General features: G+C 39.3%; 2 protein-coding genes across 3 annotated transcripts in view; one reads left to right on the top strand and one right to left on the bottom strand.

Annotated features, from left to right (window-relative positions):
* borcs5 (BLOC-1 related complex subunit 5) overlaps positions 1–18514 on the top strand; it is a 91795-nt gene extending 73281 nt beyond the window's left edge. Inside the window, exon 5 of the mRNA XM_072552130.1 lies at positions 17368–18514. Within this exon, the coding sequence (XP_072408231.1) occupies positions 17368–17595 (228 nt within the window). The 3' untranslated portion in view covers positions 17596–18514. The remainder of the gene's footprint in view (positions 1–17367) is intronic.
* The window catches only part of dusp16 (dual specificity phosphatase 16), a 99367-nt gene continuing 95163 nt past the window's right edge, over positions 18156–22359 (bottom strand). For both annotated transcript variants that reach the window (XM_072552127.1, XM_072552129.1), the window contains exon 7: positions 18156–21394. In XM_072552127.1, the coding sequence (XP_072408228.1) occupies positions 20188–21394 (1207 nt within the window). In that variant the 3' untranslated portion in view covers positions 18156–20187. The remainder of the gene's footprint in view (positions 21395–22359) is intronic.

Genomic DNA, 22359 nt, shown 5'->3' with positions numbered 1-22359 from the left:
GCCCTGAACCCCGTCCCTCACCACCCCCGCTCCAGCCCCGCCTCTGACACCCCCCCCACCCCCCGCCTCCAACACCACCCCCCCACCTCCAACCCTGTCCGATACCATCCCACCCCCATCATCAACACTGCTCCCTCCAACATCTCCCACCCCCAACCCTGTCCAATACTGCTCCCAATATCTCCCGCCCCCAAACCTGTCCAACACCGCCCCTCAAACCTGTCCAACCCTGCCACCCCCCCCTTACACCCACCCACCCCCCCAACCTTGTACTCACCTGCCCCCTCTCTGGGGCAGCTGGACTGGACACCAACAACAAGACTGCTGCCTTTGTGGGGTAAGTCTCCAAATAGCGCATGCACATACAACCTTTGTAGTGCAACCTTTTCACAGGTTCCCCCTTTGCCCTGTACATATCAATGCTGGAGAGATTATGTGGGGAAGGGGGGGGGTGTTTAGGGTACACCTTGTGTAGAACCCCCATGGAAAGTGTGGGGAGAGAGAGAGGGCGGGCAGTCAGTCATTTGGAGACAGTGCACATTTAATCACTATAAACAAAAGACGTGATCACTGTTGGAAATACGTCTTTCATGTAATGTTTCCATCGGAACCTGGCGAAGATGCAAGTCCGGTCATTTTAATTAATTTTCATTTTGTCTTAATTCTACTAATTTAACTGGACCATATTCCTGCACGGTGAAGTGTTAAAAATTTAAAATAGACATCAAAGTAAGTTAAAACAGATAGAACCGTGGATGCTGTAAATCAAACAAAAACAGAAGTTGCTGGAAAAGCTCAGCAGGTTTGGCAGGATCTGTGAAGAGAAATCAGAGTTAACATTTTGGGTCCAGTGACCCTTCCTCAGAACTGTTGTGATTTCTGATAACTGATTTCTCATCAAATTAATCTGAGTGGGATTTTCTGAGTTTATGATTGAGAAATTTTTCTGCAATGCAATTTTTGCAGTTTTTCTACTTTCCTGAGGTAATTATATTTTATATTACAATATAGCGTACATTCATAGTTAACAATTTTGGAGCAAAAAGTCAATATTTCCTTGAAGTAACATAAAATTAGGATATGTAAGCAAATTAAATTTATGGAAATCATCTCTACAAAACATTGTCCATATTCTGCCAATTGAGAATTGTGATGTCTTCACCCATGTTAGCTAATAAAGTTGTCTAAAGTTCGGAAAATAATGAGACCACTGACTGTTTCTTGTCACAAAATAACACTGATGTCCATTTCTTGGTTAAAATCATTTTGAACAATTCTGAGTGGATGGATTGTAAACATTTGTGTAACTACAACAGTAGTGAAATTCAAGACATCATGTAATTATTAAATGTACAGTTATACAGTTAATGGCAGGACCCACTGAGCAGTATTGACAGTCCATAGCTCCCTGAAAGTGGCTACGCAAGTAGATAGGGTGGTAAAGAAGGCGTATGGCATGCTTTTCTTTATTGGTGGGGGGAGTGAGTACAAGAGTCAGGATATCATGTTGCAGCTTTTATAAGACTTTGGTCAGCTCACACTTAAGGTATTGCATTCATTTCTGATTGCCACATTACAGGAAGGATGTGGAGGCTTTAGAGAGGGTGCAGAAGAGGTTTACCAGGATGCTGTCTGAATTAGAGGTTTTGAGCGATAAGGAGAGGCAAGAAAAACTCTAGCTGTTTTCTCTGGAGTGGCTGAGGGGAGACTTGATGAAAATCTATAAAATTGAGATATCTAGATTGGGTTGACTGTCAGAATCACTTTCCCAGAATTGAAATGTCTAAAACGAGGAGACATGCATTTAAGGGGGGAAAGGGAAAGTTCAAAGGAGATGTGAGGGGCAAGGTTTTTACAGAGTGATAGGAGTGTGGAACCCGCTGCCAGGGGTGGTGGAGGAGGCGGATATGATAGGGGCGTTTAAAGACCTTTTTAGATAAGCACATGAGTATGCAAGGGATATAGAGGTATGGACCAAAGGCAGGCAGAAAAGATTAGTTTAATTTGGTGTTGTGATTGGCACAATGTCATGTGCCAAAGGGCCTGTTCCTCTGCTATATCGTTCCATGTTCTATTAAAACAGAAAAAGAACATTTTAGAGTTGGCTGAGAGTTCTGGTGTTTTTGCATTTTTTAAATCAGTACGGACTTCTTAGTAACTTGTCTTGAAATGTAACCGTTTGCACGTTTTGGGGGCAGAAGTGATGGAATGTGTGATGTAGGCGATTGACTATTGGTTTATCTTAACTATTACCAAATTGCCACATCTCATTATGTTGCCATTGTTCTCATATTATTTTAAAATGTGTTGTTTCCCATGCATACTTTGTTTTTAATAGTTCGTGAATCCAATGATTCGACCCTCACCCAAACCAATTGTTACTTCAAACTTTAATTATTGTGGAATATTTATTTATGCAACTTATGTACATTTCTAATTTGTTTAGGTTGCTTTACAATATAGTACATGAGAAAATAGTTCCATCGATCTGAATGGTGTGTGAAATATTCCATCACCAACATTAAATTGATTTATAATACCAAATTGAGTGCCAGAATGTATAGGTGAAGTTTTACTTTACACACACAATTTGTGGAAGAGAAGGAATCTTTTGGTATATAGGATGACAAAACCTATGATGTGAGTTTGAACTTACGAGCATATAAGACATAATGATTTGTTTGGTGCGGAGCCTAACTTAGAGATTTGTCATTCTGCACTATTCTTTGCTTTTTTTCCCATCTTCAGTCAGTGCCCAAGTAACTTGTAGACTTTCAAACTTTTGTTACATGTTTGATTAAATTCAAGGTAACACCTGACTTTATAGACTTCAGAAAGCCGGGAAGTGTTGCTGAACAAAGGGACCTAGGGGTTCAGGTGCATAGTTCTTTGAAGGTAGACAGGCTGGTGAAGAAGTTATTTGGGACGCTTGCCTTCATTGGTCAGTGCAATTGAGTATAGGACTTGGGATGTCATGTAGTGGCTGTACAGGACATTGGTTGGGCTACTTTTAGAATACTGCACTCAGTTCTGGTTTCCCCGTTATAGGAAAGATGTTAAAGGGTTCAGAAAAAGATTTACAAGGATGTTGGTGGCACAGTGGTTAGCACTGCTGCCTCACAGCGCCAGAGACCTGGGTTCAATTCCTGCCTCAGGCGACTGACTGTGTGGAGTTTGCACATTCTCCCCGTGTCTGCGTGGGTTTCCTCCGGGTGCTCCGGTTTCCTCCCACAGTCCAAAGATGTGCAGGTTAGGTGAATTGGCCATGCTAAATTGCCCGTAGTGTTAGGTAAGGGGTAGATGTAGGGGTATGGGTGGGTTGCGCTTCGGCGGGGCGGTGTGGACTTGTTGGGCCGAAGGGCCTGTTTCCACACTGTAAGTAATCTAATCTAATCTATAGGGAGAGACTGAATTTGACAGGGGCTTTTCATTGCCCAGAGCTTTGGAGGCTGAGGGATAACCTTACAGAGGTTTATAAAGTCATGAGGGGCAATGGATTAGGTGTATAACCAGGTTTCTTTTCCCCAGGGTAAGGGATTCCAAAACTAGAGGGCATAGGTTTGAGGTGAGAGGGGAAAGATTGAAAAGACCTGAGGGCAACGTTTTCTCACAAAGGGTTGTGTATGTATAAAATAAGCTGCCAGAGGAAGTGGTGGAGGCTGGTACAATTATAACATCTTATAGGCTTTTGGATGGATACATGCATAGGAAGGGTTTAGTGTGATGGGGCAAAGTACTGGCAAATGGGACTAGATCAGTTTAGGTCATCATGGACAAGTTGGACTGAAAGGTCTGCTTCTGTGTTGTACATCTCTATGACTCAGACTCATCAGCTATTTGATATACTTATATTTGCAGTTTGAGTTTGATGTTTTCTCTTCTCACTGAAAGCCTGTTGACAACTGCATGATAGTGGAACTGCAACCCTGAAGTATTCTAAAAAAAGGCACCAGCATAATCACCAAATGTTCATCCTCCTCTGTCTAAAATGATCTTTTTGCCCTTCCAACTGTCTTGTTGCCAGATCTTTCGATGTGTGGGAACATTTTAGTTTGACACTAGGTCTTGAGAAATCTCTCGAGGGAAAGCCGCTGTGACAAAATAATCATGTATGCTTGAAGAATTGAAACATGTGCTTGGGCAAGTTTTATGTCTTAGCTTATTCTTCTGCCCCCATCCCATTCCATATTGTTTTGGGATTTTCTCTTTTACCCCAATTCCATTTCTCTGTATTTTATTTTTCCTTTTCTCCTGGTTATCAGATTATATATGGCAGTCTCACCACTGCCAAAAACTACCAAGAAAATGGTTTGGATGAAGCTTCAGTCACTGTACTCTTGTCTGTTGTATTGAATATCAGGTCCTGGTTGTGCTTAGCAGGTGCAATAACACTAACCATTTTTATTTCATTACGTAGAACATTCACACTCTCACTTTTTGTTCCCCAAATCCCCTTCACACACTATCAAGTAATTGTTGTCAGATTTCAATTGCTTTTAAAACCATTATTCTCTTAATGTTTAAGAACCTACAACTGAAATTGTAAATCACAGCATTAATAGAAATCATTTGTTGCTTTTCTATATTAATTGTTACCAGTCACATTTAATTTTTTTAAAATTCCCTAGGTTTCCTGTAGTTATGGGCAAGCATACTGCAGACCTCTCATTAGTGATGGGAAAATGAAACTGTGTAAATAGTTTGGCAGTGATAGATGAAAGACACAATGTTCTGTCAATTTGATCAAGTCCCAGCTTTAATTTCAGCACATCCACGTTGCTTAAAAATGACCCTGAGACGGAGTAAATGCCATTCTGATATGTCACAGAGTTAGAATTTTTTAAAAAATGTAACACATTAAGCAAATGTTTATGTTTTATTTGACCAAACCAACATATTAAGCTTCATTTTCATATTTGTGTGATGTTTCTAGGCAACAATAGATAAGAGCTATGCATTTTGAAAGATATAAATGAAGTGTTCTTGATGATGCCAATTGAATTTTCAAGGTTATTCATTCATCAGTTGGAATAATAATTAGCCAGAATCTAGCCAGCTGCAGCTCAGGCCTGCATAAGGGAAATAGGGAAGTGTAGGAATTCAAATCTGCATTTCAAAAGATTTAAGAAATTTTGGCTATGTTCAGTCTCTTAAATGCTAAGTTTCTCCACTCCAAACACATAGATCCCAGAGTACTTTTCAAGTTTATTTTATATGTTGGTTTTGTGGAAGTCATTACTGTGACATACTGGTTTTGAAGAGTGGAAATGTAATTTTTAGTTAAGTCTGTTACTAACTCCTGAATTCCTATAAACAAAAGTAGTCAACAAAGTCACTTTATTTTCCGTGTTTCATTTATCCTTTTTCTTAGCTATTGAAGAAGGTAATCATACTGAGGTGAGGCCTGCAAGTATATCATCCATTTGGCTATTTTTCATAAGGTTGCTGAGTATTTGATTGCCGAGATGGGGGATGTTATATGTTGCATGGGAAGCCCCTGCTAATCCTGCCCTTGATTTACCTGTACACTACTTTGAGAAGGGTTCCCTGGATAGTAGCTGAGTGGCAATGTAGGATTAATCACCTTTTCTTGTGTCCAGGTGAGCTATCTCAGTAGAAATCAGGATTGGTGTTGGAGATAAGAGTTTTGACCTACTTTCTTGATCACCTCATCTTCCTGTCCATTTATCCACTGAACACTAGGTAAACTACACTATCTTCTTCAAATGTGAACATGAATGTTACAGGGGAGAGGAAGAACAGACGTGAATTATATTGAACGGGACCCTATAAGGGGGGTAAAAAAATGTGTTTGTTGTTTTTGGATACATTGAAAATCCAGGAGATAAGTTTACTGCAGTTCATTTTGGGTCATGTTAGCTTCCAGGTTATAACTGAGCAGGCCTTGCTGGATTCTTGCTTTGTTCTCTGACACACTATACATATTGAGTTGACCTTTGGTTGTTCAATTAAAAAGGAATGTTGGGACTTCATGCAAACTGTGGTTGGAGGAACGTTGGTTAGTTAAACATTGTAACATTCTGTTGTAACATTTAAGATAGCAAATGTATTGAATGTGTCAGTGTTTGATCCACTCATTATACGACACCTAGAACAAGGAGGAAAAGGTCTTTGACACTTGACATGTTTCTTTAGAGTAATAGAATCACACAGCACAGAAACAGACCCTTTAGCCCAAGTCAATCACGCTGACCAAGTTTTCCAAACTAAACAAGTCCCACATACCCGCATTTGAACCATATCCCTCTAAACCTTTCCTATTCAAATACCTATCCAAAAGTCTTTTAAATGTTATAACTGTACCTGCATCTACCACTTCCAGCAGTTCATTCCACACATTAAACACTATCTGTGTGAAAATGTCCCGGAGGTCCCTTTTAAATCTTCCTCCTCTTACCTGAAAAAGAATGCCCCCTAGTTTTGAAATGCCCCACCCTAGGGAAAAGACCTTTGCTATTCACTTTATTTATGCCCCTCCTGATTTTGCTGACAAGCTGCTGAGCTTGGTATCAATGCTAAGCAACACAAGACAAATATTATGAGGTTTTAAAATCTGGATGAGGGGGCATAATGCAAGAAGACAAGACAAGACAGGGATGCTGTGAGCATCCAGGTAGGTGCAAATTGAGTGAGTGAGTGCTAAGAAAGCAATTGAGCAGCTCTGAGATGCAGCCTGGTCCCATCCTGAACTGAAACATAGAATCATAGAATCCATACAGTGCAAATAGAGGCCATTCAGCCCATCAAATCTACACCGACCTTCCGAAGTGCATCCCACCCAGACCACATCCCCACCCTATGCCCATTACCCATGGCTAATCCACTTAATCTGCACACTACAGGACAATTTAGCATGGTCTATCCATCTGACCTGCACATCTTTGGACTGTGGGAGGAAACCGGAGCACCAGGTAGAACCCCACGCAGTCACTGGGAGAACGTGCAGATTCCACACAGACCCAAGACTGGAACTGAATTTGCGAGTCTTTACTAATCCAATGGGAAAGAAAGAAAGTCTGAATCAAAATGTGGAAATTAAAGTTATATTTGTCTCTAATTTCTACATAATCTAGTCTTACCTTTTGTATTTTGTACTGTTATGGCATGAGGCCCTTGTAGTTATCAATTCCTTGTAGTTATCAATCTCAGTGTCTTCTAATACAGTACTAACTACAGTCACACCTTGAGGTTGCTACAACATTTGGTGCGGCTGTCATTTCACAATGAAGTCTTGGATACAAAATACCTTTCCTAATTGTACGAATTAAAGGTTGATCTACTCAGCTCTGCAGAAGCTGACTATATTTCTAGAAGCATGCTTTCAGATAGTACGGTAAAGTCACCATAACCGTGTAATCTGTACCTGCTGATCGTGTCCTTCTAGCTGGTACAGCTCTCTGGCACAGGAGATGAATCCATGGCAAGTTGCTTTAGCATACCTCGTAAATGATGCAGACATTGTGTAAAGATACCCATTCACCCCTAGCCGATACAGATTATCATTGCTTAAATGACCCCTGGCATTGCTAAGATCTTTACTTCCTTTGTGACTCTTGCTATTTTAGTTCAAATAGCAACTTGCAATAAGAATGGATTAACTGATATTTGATCTGGTTCACTGGCATGAATGCACATTTAGTTCACAAATAAGGCCTATCTGTACATCATTCTTAGATCATAAAACTCCTATGCCATAAATTCTGTGGTGCATCACGAAAAAAACATCAATGTTTTCACTCTATCTGAGTTGTGCTTTGTTTCTGTTTTTTCATAACATTAACACAAATCTATTAAATATACAAATTGTTGTAAGTGAGATAGAAAAAGTAGTTAAATGCCATGAGGTTGTTTCATTTAAAACAAATCAATATTGATACTTTGGACTGGGAACCTGTACTTGCACAATTGACATTATGCAGCCAATTATCTCTTTACCTGCTTCTTGATGACATTGTGGGGAGATGCTGTTGAGCCTTAAGATGCATCTCCCAAGGCATATTTTGACTGAGAGGTAATGTCCTTCTCAAAACAGGGAATTTAACTTACTTTCTTTATTCTTTCATGGATGTGAGCATCACCAGCAAGGCATTTGTTACCCACTCCTAATTGTCATTGAATTAAGTGGCTTGCTAGGTCGTTCATATTTTATGGGAATGCCATGGGAGTGATGTCATGTATTCTTTTTCTCAGGTTTTTGTCTTGTGTCTGTCACAGAATAGGATTCTCCATAGACAGAGTTAGAATTTCTTTCTTCATGATTTCTGTCAATTCATAAATGGGAACTCCACCCGCATCAGAAATATCTTGTTCAAAAATCCTGATGCTCAAAGTTCAGCCAGATTGATGTTAGGTAGGCTTTGTTAAACCACCTCTGGTGTAGAGTGGGGAAAATATGCTGTATCGCATATTGTTTATATCTGTCTGAAAGGAATAATTTTCTCATCATTAGAAAATACTTGACTCGAGGTCAGTGTTATTGACATCAGCATTTAAAATTAAATTTAGCTTATTTTCTTTATTCTTTCATGGATGTCAGCATCACAGTAAGGCACTTGTTACCCATCCCTAATTGTCATTAAGTGGCTTGCTAGGTCATTTCAGAGGGCAGTTACAATTCAACCACATTGTTAAGGATCTGGAGTCAAATGTAGGCCATACCAAGTAAGAATGGTAGAACATAGAAACGTACAGCACATAACAGGCCCTTCGGCCCATGATGTTGTGCCGAGGTTTAATCCTAATGTAAAATATAATAACAACCTTCTCACCTCTCAGCTTAAATGTCCCTAATGATTCTACTTCCACCACCATTGCTGGCAATGCATTCCATGCATTCACAACTGTCTGCGTAAAGAACCTACCTCTGACGTCTCCTCTATACCTTTCTCCTAATATCTTAAAACTACGACCCCTCATACCAGTCTATCCTATGCTGGGGAAAAGTCTCTGGTAGATCTCCTTCCGAAAGGACATTAGTGAACTAGATTGTTTGTTTCTTTTATATTTTTATTATAACTAATGATAATTTTATAACATGATTACTGAGGCTGGCTTTATATTGTGGGCTTAATAGTTAAAGCCATGTCCATCAGAACATTAGTCTACAACCATTCTAATAACATAGTAAAGCGTATAACTACCTTTAGTGCAAAGCACATTGGTGGAATTGTTGATTTTGCAATGATTTCCTGCAGCAGGACAGATTTTCCTGTCTTAAGGCAGAAGCCAGATTCTAGCCCCTTTCCTTGGCTGTTAAGAAACAGGACTTCCCCAGCAGAAGGCTCACTTTGTTCCAGATTCCTGCCTCAACTGAAGAGACTGGCCTTTTATTCTGAGTTCTGAAGATTCTTTACAGGCCTCTCGCTGGCATTTAAAAATGCAGATATGTACCTCCTGGAAGTGGTCCATCGAAATCGAAGCTTAATCAAAATTTGATCATTTTGCGGAGTTGTCTTGTTAACTCTACCCATTCTCTGACCATCCTCAAAAATCTTCTCTCCTCTATCACCTATAGGATCCCAAAGGTCCTTTAGTTTGCAAGATGTTTCTTTGCTGCCTGTCCTTCATCCATGGCTGTTTCTGACCTGTCTCGCTCAGGTTGTGAAAGGCATTTGAAGCCCATCTTGGTGAAAATCCTGCTGTATCTGACCTTGGGCTTTTTGATCATTGCATTCCTTGGTCTGTGTCATGCAAAATGGCCACCAGCAAGAATTTAGGTGGGAGCTCTGCCCCTTGCCGTTTGGCAACCCTTATTGAATCTATGAAGTCTGTCCCTGAATGATGATTTGTTTCAGATGTAGAATCAGGAAGATGCAAAAACCTGGCTGCAAAACAATTAACTTCACCTTTGGCAGATATCAGTGCAATGTTGGTCGGGATTTGGGAGTTGGTCATTCACATTCACTCATCTTTAAAATTATGAAGTATGAAAGTTAGAATAAAGATAGGATGGATCAAAAAGTTTGTCATGATTTTGGTTTTCCTTAATTTGTTCTTTTAGTGAAATATGTGGCCTGGAACTGATCTGTGCAGACCTGGAAATCCCTAGATTCAGTCACAAGTCTGTGGTATACCTGATGAGCTCTCTCATGTTAGAGAGAAGTATCAAAGTTAATCCAGCTCCCTATTGTCTTTCAGAGTATTGATACTGTTCAATTAAGGAAGCATTACAACTGAACCAAATTTTCATCTTTCCCACATTGTTATACTTACAATTTATCAAGAATAGGAATGTTATTGAGTATTTCCTAATATCTAGTACTGCCATCCCCATGTCTCAAAGGACTGGGTTGCAGCACACCAATTATTACCCTTGCTATGGTTGCCACTTCTGCACAGACCAGGTATGGAACCAGGAACAGCATGGTTCAGCTATGATGCCTGCTGGTACATACTCGAAATATGGTGACTGGTTGATAGTTTATATATTGTGGGTTTATACAAATATCAACTCACTGAGAGCCAGCACTCCTGGGCGAAAAGGAGAGAAAATAACCCAAAAATTTATTTTAAAAATTAAAAAAATCTGATTTGCAGCTTAGAACAACGCAACAAATCAGCACCACTTGTAGTTAAGCTACTTTCACCTTTCAAAGAAAAGCTTGGGAATTCTTGACTGTCCTATCTGTTTGTGGGTTCTTGTTTGCTTATGAGTCAGCAGTAACCATATGACTCCACTAAATGTATTAGCCTGAGAATTTAGAAGGCACATCAGAAATGTAGGTTTTTAAAAAAAAAAATTGGTTGGATTATTAGTGCAGGTGCCAGCAGCTTTTTTTTTCATTTTTATGACTTTTCAGTTCTTTCTTTTTATTGAAATAATGTGCAGAATGCAACATCATGGAGATTTATCTGGAAACTCAATCTGTGAGAAATAGTTTTCTTATAAGATAGGTAGAAAAGCTCAGTTTCACAATGTGTTTTGGAAATAAAATATAACTGAGGCTTGCAGCCATCTTCTTGCTTCTCTGATTCAGCAATCTTCCAAAACTATCATTGTTTCAATTAACTAAATTTAGCTACTCTGCACTCACCCAGATCTGTTAAAATGTATTTTATTTTTTCAGCTATTTTCAGTTACTAAAGATGAAAAATTATAGGCCAATTAGCCTGACCTCGGTTGTTGGTGAAATTCTAGAATCCATCATTAAGGATGAGGTTTCTAAATTCTTGGAAGAGCAGGGTCGGATTAGAACAAGTCAACATGGATTTAGTAAGGGGAGGTCGTGCCTGACAAGCCTGTAAGAATTCTTTGAAGAGGTGACAAGTAGGTTAGACCAGGGAAACCCAGTGGATGTGGTCTATCTAGACTTCCAAAAGGCCTTTGATAAGGTGCCACACGGGAGGCTGCTGAGTAAGGTGAGGGCCCATGGTGTTTGAGGTGAGCTACTGGTATGGATTGAGGATTGGCTGTCTGACAGAAGGCAGAGAGTTGGGATAAAAGATTCTTTTTCGGAATGGCAGTCTGTGATGAGCGGTGTCCCACAGGGTTCAGTGTTGGGGCTGCAGCTGTTCACGTTATATATTAATGATCTGGATGAAGGGACTGGGGGCAAACTAGTGAAGTTTGCCGATGATACAAAGATGGGTGGACAGGCAGGTAGTACTGAGGAAGTGGGGAGGCTGCAGAAGGATCTAGGCAGTTTGGGAGAGTGGTCCAGGAAATGGCTGATGAAGTTCACTGTGAGCAAATGCAAGGTCTTGCACTTTGGAAAAATGAATATAAGCATGGACTACTTTCTAAACAGTGAGAAAATTCACAAAGCCAAAATACAAAGGGATCTGGGAGTGCTAGTCGAGGATTCTCTAAAGGTAAACCTGCAGGTTGAATCCGTGATTAAGGAAGCGAATGCAATGTTGTAATTTATCTCAAGAGGGTTGGAATATAAAAGCAGCAATGTGCTACGGAGACTTTATAAAGCTCTGGTTAGGCCCCATTTGGAGTACTGTGTTCAGTTTTGGCCCCCACACCTCAGGAGGGACATACCGGCACTGGAGCGTGTCCAGCGGAGATTCACACGGATGATCCCTGGAATGGTAGGTCTAACATACGAGGAACGGCTGAGGATCCTGGGATTGTGCTCATTGGAGTTTAGAAGGTTAAGGGGAGATCTAATAGAAACTTACAAGATAATACATGGCTTGGAAAGGGTGGACGCTAAGAAATTGTTTCTGTTAGGCGGGGAGACTAGGACCCGTGGGCGCAGCCTTAAAATTAGAGGGGGTCAATTCAGAACAGAAATGCGGAGACATTTCTTCAGCCAGAGAGTGGTGGGCCTGTGGAATTCATTGCCGTGGAGTGCAGTGGAGGCCGGGACGCTAAATGATTTCAAGGCAGAGATTGATAAATTCTTGATGTCACAAGGAGTTAAGGGCTACGGGGAGAATGCGGGTAAGTGGAGTTGAAACGCCTATCAGCCATGATTAAATGGCGGAGTCGACTTGATGGGCCGAATGGCCTTACTTCCACTCCTATGTCTTATGGTCTTGCTAAAAGAGCTAAATCTTATCGCTGACTGAAATCCAACTAAGGGTGCTGTATGGGGGAAGGGGAAGTATAAACAGTACATGGTAACTTTTTGTTCATGTAGAAATGGGAAGAAATTGATCCTTGTTAGGTCTATTTTGGCAAAGTATTTGGTTTGCAGTTTCCCATGCTCATTTCCTTTTAAGGAGTGTGCCAGCTGCCAAATTCTAAAGTCAATGACTGCCAAACGCCCCTGGCCTGTCCTGGATCTTTCCATCTGTTTTAGGAGCTCAATCTGGGCCTCTCTGGTATTATCAGGAAGTTCCACTGCTGCGGTTCACTCCCAGTTTCGTTCTAATCTTCACCCACTGCTGATATGACCGGATTCACCTTGATGTTGACTTCAGGACGCAATTTCCAGATTAAAAAGCAGATTGCTTTGGTAAGAGTAATAAAAACCTCAACACATTACTTAATGCAAAGCTATTAAAAAATATGGCTGCATTAGAAATTGGTAACTAAACTTAATGATTCTGTATATTGTCCCTTTGCACCTGTTTCCCAACCGTAAATAACAATCCAATAAATAGAATGTGTGTAGCAGTAGTAGTGCTCTGATTTATCATGCATATTGTATACTAGCATTGCGTTTTGTCAGTGCCTAGCTTGTACTCAGTTTTATCATGTTGTGTTTTGCTGATTGTTATCTTTGGGAATTTCTTTTCCTCTGTTTCGAAGTAAAATTGGTAAGCCATGATAAAGATTACATTAGTGTCTGAAGGGATTGCACAAAAACAGGCCTTTTGGCCTAAAAGGTCTATGTCGGTATATATCCTCCAAGCCAGATTCCTCCAGCCTTACTTCATCTCACCTTATCAACGTGTTCTTTTATTTTCTTATGCATATACTTATCTAGTTTTTCCTTAAGTTGCGTACCATAAATATATTTAATTGCTCCGATCTGGTATAAAAGCAGAAGTATCTGGCAGTACTCAGCAAGTCCGACAGCTTTTAAAAGAAATGTTTCAGGTCAATGAACCAGAACTGGCAGTACAAGAGAATAATTAAGAAGTTAAGTAAATACAGAGTGGGTAGAGAAGGAACAAGAATGAAGGTCTGTGATTGAGCGGATGGCAGGAGAGATTAAATTAAGGTGACGTGAGATAGTAATAGAATAATCAAAGAAACAAAGAGTAATCGCCACCAAGCAGCTATGTCTGAAAAGTTAAAAGCAGAGGTTATGATCAAAATTGTTGAACCTCAGAGTTGAAAAATCTCTAAAATGCTACCACCTGGCAGCAAGTGCAAAGCACTGTCTCTCATTGCTTAGAGACAGAAAAAGTGGGACATTTGACAAAGCAAGTTGTCTAGGCAGGATATATTGTTTTCAAAACTGTGAAACGATTTGTTTGCCTGCTCCTCTGTTGTATAACATATAAGAAAATGAACACTTCAGTTATTAGTGATTGAGCTAACGGAGGACAGTTTACATCAACATTTGTTCGCCAGAACATTCAGTACATTCCCATATGATTTGTGTAATTCCAGTACAGAATTGTGTAAACAAGAACCTATGTTTAGAAATAAACTGTAACAAGACTTGGAGACTGGAACATGACATTGTTATGCTGGCACACATACAAGCTAACTCCAGTGTTCTCATGTTTGGGTTAAAGTTGGGTGTTATTTGAGGGGTAAGAAAATGTTTGTAGTCCATAATACTGTAACTAAAAATTAGCTGCCAATGCACTAGACGTATTAGTTCATAGTTTTGTCTGTGTTTTACATCCTGTTCTATTCCAGTCCTATAAATAAATTACATTTTATGATTTGCTACTGAGTTCAGTTTTAGTTCTGACATTTTCCACGGGCAGCTGGCCTCAAGGATAGTACGTCAAAGATGATCTCCCAGGTGATGGTCCGAATCTTTGGAGGCATGGCAATCACTGTCACATTGTTAATCATTTCCTGCTACTTTGTCCCACTACCAAGTTATGAATTTCTAGGCCTCAGAATGTCAGCCTCAGAACTGTAAAGAGATGTTCCTTTAAACTGGGTTCTCATAGTGCTGACTGGGGGCAAGTAAGCTACGTGCCTTTTTGCAGCACTAGATGCTGTATTCTGGTTTGTATTCAAACACTGAAGGGTTTTGGGGCATTTACATAGTTTTTCAGTGTTTTCATGTATGAACAGGAGAATGTGTTTGTGTGTAGGGAGGTAGGTTAGGTTAAGTAGTCTTTTTTTTTTGTCTGCTATTTCCTGGGTAATTTTCCAGGTAAGCAAGTTGAAAACATCCAAAGTATCTGGAGAGTTCTAGTGAATAGGGGAAATTGCCTCTCAAAGTTCAAACTTCCTGGGTAACTCCTGCAACTTAAATGCATTGGGACTTGGCATATTGGCACATAGATTGGGTCATAGCTTCTGTCTCCAACTCTCTAGAAATTGGAAGATCTGGGTTAATGTAGCAATATGCGGTACAGTCGTTAATGCAGAACTTGTGGTAATCTTGCTTTTGGCTCATATGATTATGCCCACATCCCTGTTGTCTCGTCGTTACGTACCTTAAATTGCCCAAAACCTAAGCTCTAATGTGCCCTGCCTAAACCTCTCCACTGCTTAGCATTATAGTTCTTATTAGTGCACCATCTCATAGTGTGACAGAAATATTTGCCTTGGTGATGTGAATGATGTAGATTGACACTGGATTTTTGAAAAGCATTATTAACATATCAGAAAGTATGTATAAAATTGAGGAATGTTACTGAGTATGAGACTAGTACTCTGTGAAGTTAGATGTTTTTGAGATATCCCCTAAGGCAACATGTATAAGCTAGTTTATTAACTTGCTTGTTGAATTAACCTTTATTTTGCTAGGGAGCAGTTGTTTGTGGAGAATGTAGCTGTAGCATGGATAGAGAATTGGCTAATGGGCAGGCAACGGCAAGTGGAATTCATTTTCAGGTTGGCAATCCGTGACCAGTCAGTGCTGGGACCACAACTGTTTACAATATATATTTCTACAGGAAGGAAATTAATGCACTATAGCCAAATTTGCAGACAACACTAAATTAGGTGTAAATGCAGGTTGAGAGAGATATTGATTAGTCAGTGGGCAAAAAGTTGGCAAATGTTATTAGTTTTGAAATGGAGAAAAACTGCAAAATGCTGGAACACAAAGGGATTTGAGAAGTACTTGTGCACAAATGACAAAACTAGCACATAGATGCAGCAGGTAATTAGGATGGTGTATGTTGCCCTTATTTCAAGGTGTTTGGAGTATGAGTCATAAAGGCAAAGGCTAAACAAGTTGGGACTCTACTCACTGGGAGAATGGGAGGTGTTAACTGCCCTCTGAAATGGCCCATTGAAACATATGGGATTCTTAAGGGGCTTGATGGGGTAATTGCTGAGAGGATATTTCCCCTCGTGGCAGAATCCAGGACCTGAGGGCATAATCTCTGAATTAAGGGGTGCCAGTTTAAGACTGAGGATAGGAGGAAATTCTTCTTTCAGATAGTTGGGAGTCTTTGGAACTCCTTGTCACTGAGACCTGTGTGGGCAGGATCCGCTAATAGTTAAGGCTAAGACAGATTCTTGACCAGTAGAATTCAGGGTTACAGTGAAAAGGCAGGAAAGTGGACCTGAGAAAGGTTGGATCAGCCATGATCCTATTGAATGGTAGAGCACACTCAAGGGGCTGAATGGCCTATTCTTGTTCCTCTGCGTAAAATGTGAAAAAAAAGACATTTTTCCTTTATGGTAGAATCTAGGACCAGGCTGCATAGTCTCAGGGTAAAGGGTTTAAGACTCGGATTTTTCTTCTGAGGGTAGTCAGTCTGTGAGATTCTGAATAACCCAGCCTCAACAGTATACTGTTAGAAAGTATATTTAAGGCTGACATTGACAGATTTTTAACTAGGTAGGGAATCGAACATTGTGGAAAATATAGGAAAGTGGGGATGAGGATGATCAAATCAACTCTGACCTTATTGAATGGTACAGCAGACTTGATGGGCTGAATGGCCTACTTCTACGCCTACACCTACATTTTATGGACTTGTCACTGAACTAGAAATCAAAAACACCCAGAATAATGTTGTTAGGACATGGATTCAAATCTTACTATTGTAGCAGGTGAAATTTACATTGAATTAATAAATCTGGAATATAAAAAGAGTTTCAATATTGGTGACTCCACCATTTTTTTGTGAAAACCATCTGGTTCACTAAGGACTAACACCCTATAGAGCAGGTAATCTGCTGCCCTTGCTACTTCTGTACTGTATGTGGTTCAGTACCTACAGCAGTGTTAACTGCCCTTTGAAATGGCCCAGCAAACCATTCATTGAAATACAGATAGGCAACAAATGCTGACGTTGACTGTGATGCCCACATCCTTTAAAACGACAAAGGGGAAAAACAAACTTTACACCTCTAAGTATCTTCTATAATTGAGTCAGATATCAGACATTCTGAATTTGGCTACTAAGAAATTAAAAGCTGGTCACTATTAATTACATTATTGGAAATGAATGGAAGTATTCTGCTGCATGTTATGACCAGGAAAATCTGAAGATAGTTTGTTGTGACATCAAACTTGAATGTCAAGCCTCATGTGCTTCAATTTTACGATAATCTTTGATAGATATTTTCTTCAGCTTTAAGCCTTACAATCTTTGCACTACACCAGGTTGGTGGTTTTGTGTTGAATTTTATTCCTAAATAATGAAGTACAACTTGATCAGTGTTAAAGGCAATTATAGGTACAGTAAATATCAATATTTTGCCTTAACCTGTAATATTTTATTAATTGACCAGTTTTCCTACAAATGTAGCTTCTAACAGTCATCCACTTTATTAATACTCTTGTTCTGTTACAGATGGATCTGTCTGTTGTTGCCTTATACAGTGTTATGCAAGAGCGACAGAAAAGATATGCCAAGTATGCTGAACAAATACAGAAAGTTAATGAGATGTCTGCAATACTCCGGCGTATACAGATGGGCATAGATCAAACTATTCCACTAATGGAGAAACTTAATAACTTATTGCCAGAAAATGAAAGACTTGAACCTTTCACCATGAGAGCTGACAAAGATGTAAAGTAGCAGTAGACTATAAGCTCCATCTTCTATCCTTCATTAGATATGTAAATAGTCACCACCCAATCTGCTTCAGAGTTGTGTAATAACCTGGTCAACCTGTTCAGGACGTTATCATCTTACAGCTGGTGATACTATATTGGAGTATTTTCATTGCCACTAAGTCTAATCATTGGCCTCTCTAGGTAGAAGGTTTGGGAAGATTTATTCTCATGGTTCTTTAAAAGTAGATCATTGACTAGTTTGTAAAGTGGTCCAATAATGCTGAAAAGTGACTCCTGGACCCTTGTCAAATAGTTGAACATAGAAATGAGGATAACACGTAATGGAAGATATGGAGCCAAGGGAAAATAATTTAATCTGAAAGCATTTTTATAGATGTAAATTCAATCACAATTTTCCTTTTGTTACCTGCAACTAATATTTATCTTAGCTCCATACTAAAGTTTTTTTTAATTCTAAAGCCTGAAGTTTGAGTAAAGCTGGTTACAGAAGCAGGCTCTGAACGTATATGAAGCTGCAGAGTAGTGCAAACAAATATTGATTATGTTGCATGTGGCAAAGAGTTTAATGATTTAATATTTATTTTTAGTTCTAGTTCCACGATCAGCAACAAAGAACATAAATTGGACACTTTCTTTTGTTGGAGGCAAGTAAAAAAGTAGGTTCACAGATAAGATTCTTCAGCTTAGATTGAAAATGAACAAGTAATGGGGAAACATAACTTTGCTGGTACAAGATAGAGTTTCTACACAACTCTGAAGGGATAATATACAGATAAGAATTTGAAAAGCAAAAGGAAAAGAAATGCTGTTACTACAAAAGTGCATCAGTATTGTGGATTTACAAATTAACCTACTGAGTTTCATTTTAGCTTGCAAGATCCATTATCTTCTCTTCAGACATTATATTTGACTAGTTGACCCCATAAAAGGAATTGGTGAGCAATTTCCTACTTGTAAATTACAACTTTACTTCATGCTTTTATTGGCTTTGATAGCTCATTTTACCAGTGTTGATGTAGAAGTATTTTCATTTCTATGTACAGTATATTTTATGCATTGTATTTATATTCTCAAATATTTAAAAAAAACAAAATCTGGTATAAGTTTTCTCCTCGTGTCACACTTTTTTAACAAGTGTAAATCAATTAGCTAATCATGACAAAATTGTTCTAACTCTGCTCACCACATACCACGTGCTTGGGTATTCCCATGGATATAATTACTGTTAACATTTGGGGAGGTTGTGCTGCTGTGGAATTTTTTGTAAAGAGGAATCTGAGTTGTGAAACAAATCCAGATAATGTTAGAAATACATAGGCAGCCAATTGGCATAAGATGAGAGGAAGAGCAATTTGCTACAATTTAGGTGTTTATTTTTTGACCTATGTATTTTTCAGCACATCCCAATGGTGGTACAATACTGTGGAGGCCGAGTATTAGAAATCACCTTTTCCCTCTGATCAGAATAAGTTACTTTCAGGTCACCCTGAAAACATGAGCAGAACATAGATATACTGAAGTCAATTGCATCTGAAGAGAGAGAGAGAGAGAAAAAAAAAGTTACTGCTTTAGGTTGGTTACCTTACAATATTTCCAGAAGTTTTCTACATGTGCACTGTAGTTTCTTTTTGTGGGAGAATGAGGTAGGATTTATTGTCAGGCACTTAAAGCAGGCTATGAACTTGACACAATGTTTAAATTACACTTGTATGTAACAGGTACCATCTCAGATTTTATTTCAAAATATGCTCCTCATTTCACCTCTATGAAGAACATTTTTGTCAGTTATCCATCAACACTTCATACATTACACATTTGAACAAAATAGCTCCATCATGCAGACATGTTGTACCATCCTGAACAAATTTTCAGCATATCTCCATCACAGAACTTCCACACAAGTGTGCTTTAACCTGCAACTCATGTACTCTGCATAGCATCCACATTTTTTCATTTACACCCCTACATGTTTTTGATTCTGTCCTCATTTTTACAGCCATAGTATACACAGATGTTTTCTCAGTGCTAATTAGCAGTCCACATTAGCAATTCAAACCTAGCCAAAAAACTGGAAATCTCATCTGTATCAAGTAATACCTGAGATTTGATTTACTGAATACCTACATACAGTATAAGCATTAAAATTCTGAGGTATTTGCTCTAAGCAGCACTGGCACATTACCTATCCATAAATTCAAATCAAGATAGTTACACCATTTATTTACGATGCAAAGAAGTTTGCATCAAATAAGCTATGATTACACCAGATATCCAGATTTTGCCAGCTTGTCTGGAATTTTAAAAAAATCTCCATGGAACTTGGCTCAGTCTTCAGAGGCAAAGTGCATTATTGGACAATTACATAACGCTAACTGGGATTTTTTTCAAATGCATACAAAAGCCTGACAATTATGCATAATTACCTTGATTAGATACTTATGTTGAATTAATTGAACAGTTATGATTGGTAGAACTTGAACAACAATATTCTAAATTATTGAAGTCCCTGGCTGAAGCTGTGAAGTGCAGTTTTGAAGAAACTGTCTGTGAATTATAACTTGGTCAAATTACCAGAGTGCATGTTAGCATTTCTTCAGGAAACTTCAATAATCTCCATGCTGCCAGAAAAGCTGGACTGACTTCCAATTTTCCCTAGGTCCTCCCGGGACCTACTTTCATTCATGCCTTCCTCGAATTCCATTTGACAGCTGCGGCGTTTGTATTGTTTTTCATACGGGCTTTCCTCATGCCAGCTGCGCCTGGAATCTCGGCGGTCACAGTGTTTTTCACGCCGACGCACTGTCCCTGCCTGATCACAGCCTGATGATAGCTGACTACAGCTAAATGCTGAATAGGCTGTGGTACCTCCAAACAGAGTAGAACCTGACAAAAAACGAGGAGATTGTCCAGCCAATGTTTCTGTTGCAAAGTACCAGGTGTTAGCCAATGATGCAGTTGATGTTTGAGGTGAGAGTATGTCTGAATGCCATCCTTTAAGCCCCATTCCTACTGCAGATGTTGCCAAATGCTGTTGGCTGCTAGAAAGACCTAGTAGGAAATTTGTTCTGTAATTATCCTCCATGCTACCACTTCTATGCAAGGGGTACAAGAGTGTTCTAGGCATTGTATTTGTGCTTGCTGCTGTTTGCGCTGAAGAAATAGCTGCACTTTTTGGTGATTCCTGTTCCCATATGGTTTGTGGCTGTTTCTTATTTACCTCCATCACAATAGGTGTAGTGTGTTCTGAAAGCTGCTCCACTTCTTTCTGAGCTGTTGAGAAAAAACATAACTGGCCTGTTTCACCCGCATTTGATTCCTTTAAAGGATCACAACTGTCTTCTGCAGAAGCAGCAATTGGTGTAGAACTAGCACCTCCACTGCTACTGGGATATGAAACAGACTTTATGTCCAAAGAAAATGAGCGTTTTAATCGATTGTTGTCCTCTAACCTGTCCAAGGACAGGTTAAGTCCATTGAGTCCTTGAGCCAGAAAACGTTCTTCTTCCAGATTGGAAACAGTGGATTCCATAAGTGCAGATAAAGGTGTATTAGGTGCAGTCAGATTCTGATCCATAGTCTCTGAGGTAGTGGATGTAAAGGCTTGGTTTTCTGTTACTGTATCAAAGTGGCCACTTTCCTGTGTCATCCTCTGTTCCCCAGGTCGCTCTAACTGCAGGAATTTTAGTTTGGTAATGGTTCCTGTTTGTCCAGTCTGAGTTTTCAACTTCTTCTCAAAATCCAGCAGTTGGCCAAGAAAGTTAAAGTTAGGTGAGATGGTTGGTCTCTTCTCTTTGACAAATCTTAAAAACAAAAGCAAATTTCTTTGTTAAAGAGATGTCAATTCTGAAAACTACTTCAAAAAAATAGGTTTAGCTGCTTAATTTGCTTATGAGGTCAGGAAAAAAAATTAAAACTTTTGTGGTCAAACTGTATAGAGCTTAAATCCTCCTTCACTGTTAATAACCACTGTGGAAAAGAATGCACTGACCATGATGAAGGATACATCAAATTATATTTGTGAGTTGCGAGATAAGGAGATATAGACCCATTAAGCAGGTCCTTCACCTCACAACCCCCCAGAGAAAGTTCTTCATTTTATCCATCTAAAGATGAATGTTCCTTCCCCACTTATAAAAGTTCAGCTTTTGATTGATAGGAAACAAGACGCAAAATGAGTCTCACTATTTATAGACCATTACCATAAATGTTATTAAATCAAATGTAATTCTGTTGAAGGGAATCAATGAGCCTGCTCAGTTTTCAAGGAAGAGAACCTGTTTACATTACAGACCCTGGCCTCGACATGACTATGTAAGTGGTTAGCTCGTAACAATTTAGGAGTAGGCCACTTTAACCAACACTTTCACCAATTATTGGATGAATTAATTGCTACATTCTTTGCTCCATATATCTTTTAATACCTTTGATAGATTTCTGTTACCCAATCCAAGGTTTAAAAGTGACAGTCAGCCCACCACTGGCAACCATTTCCAAGAGTTCTGAATTGCTACAATTCTTTTGGTAAAGAAGTATTTCCTAACTTTGCTCCAGAAAGGTGTGACTCTTAACATTTAGGTTATGTCACCTAGTTCTAGATCCTGCAGCAGTGGATGTAGTGTCTCTATTCTACCAGTTGCCTTGATATTCTCAAATATAAATCAATGCCTCCTTTAATTTTACAAATTCCAGAGACTAGTACCCTAAGTATTATTTTTGCTGCATGGGAGCAACAGGATTCTCTAACCTCATATCTAGATATAAAAAG

This window comes from Chiloscyllium punctatum, chromosome 32, assembly GCF_047496795.1.
Source record: "Chiloscyllium punctatum isolate Juve2018m chromosome 32, sChiPun1.3, whole genome shotgun sequence".
NCBI lineage: Eukaryota > Metazoa > Chordata > Chondrichthyes > Orectolobiformes > Hemiscylliidae > Chiloscyllium > Chiloscyllium punctatum.
The sequence above is the reverse complement of the archived record's forward strand: the minus strand, read 5'-3'. Positions and strand labels throughout refer to the sequence as shown.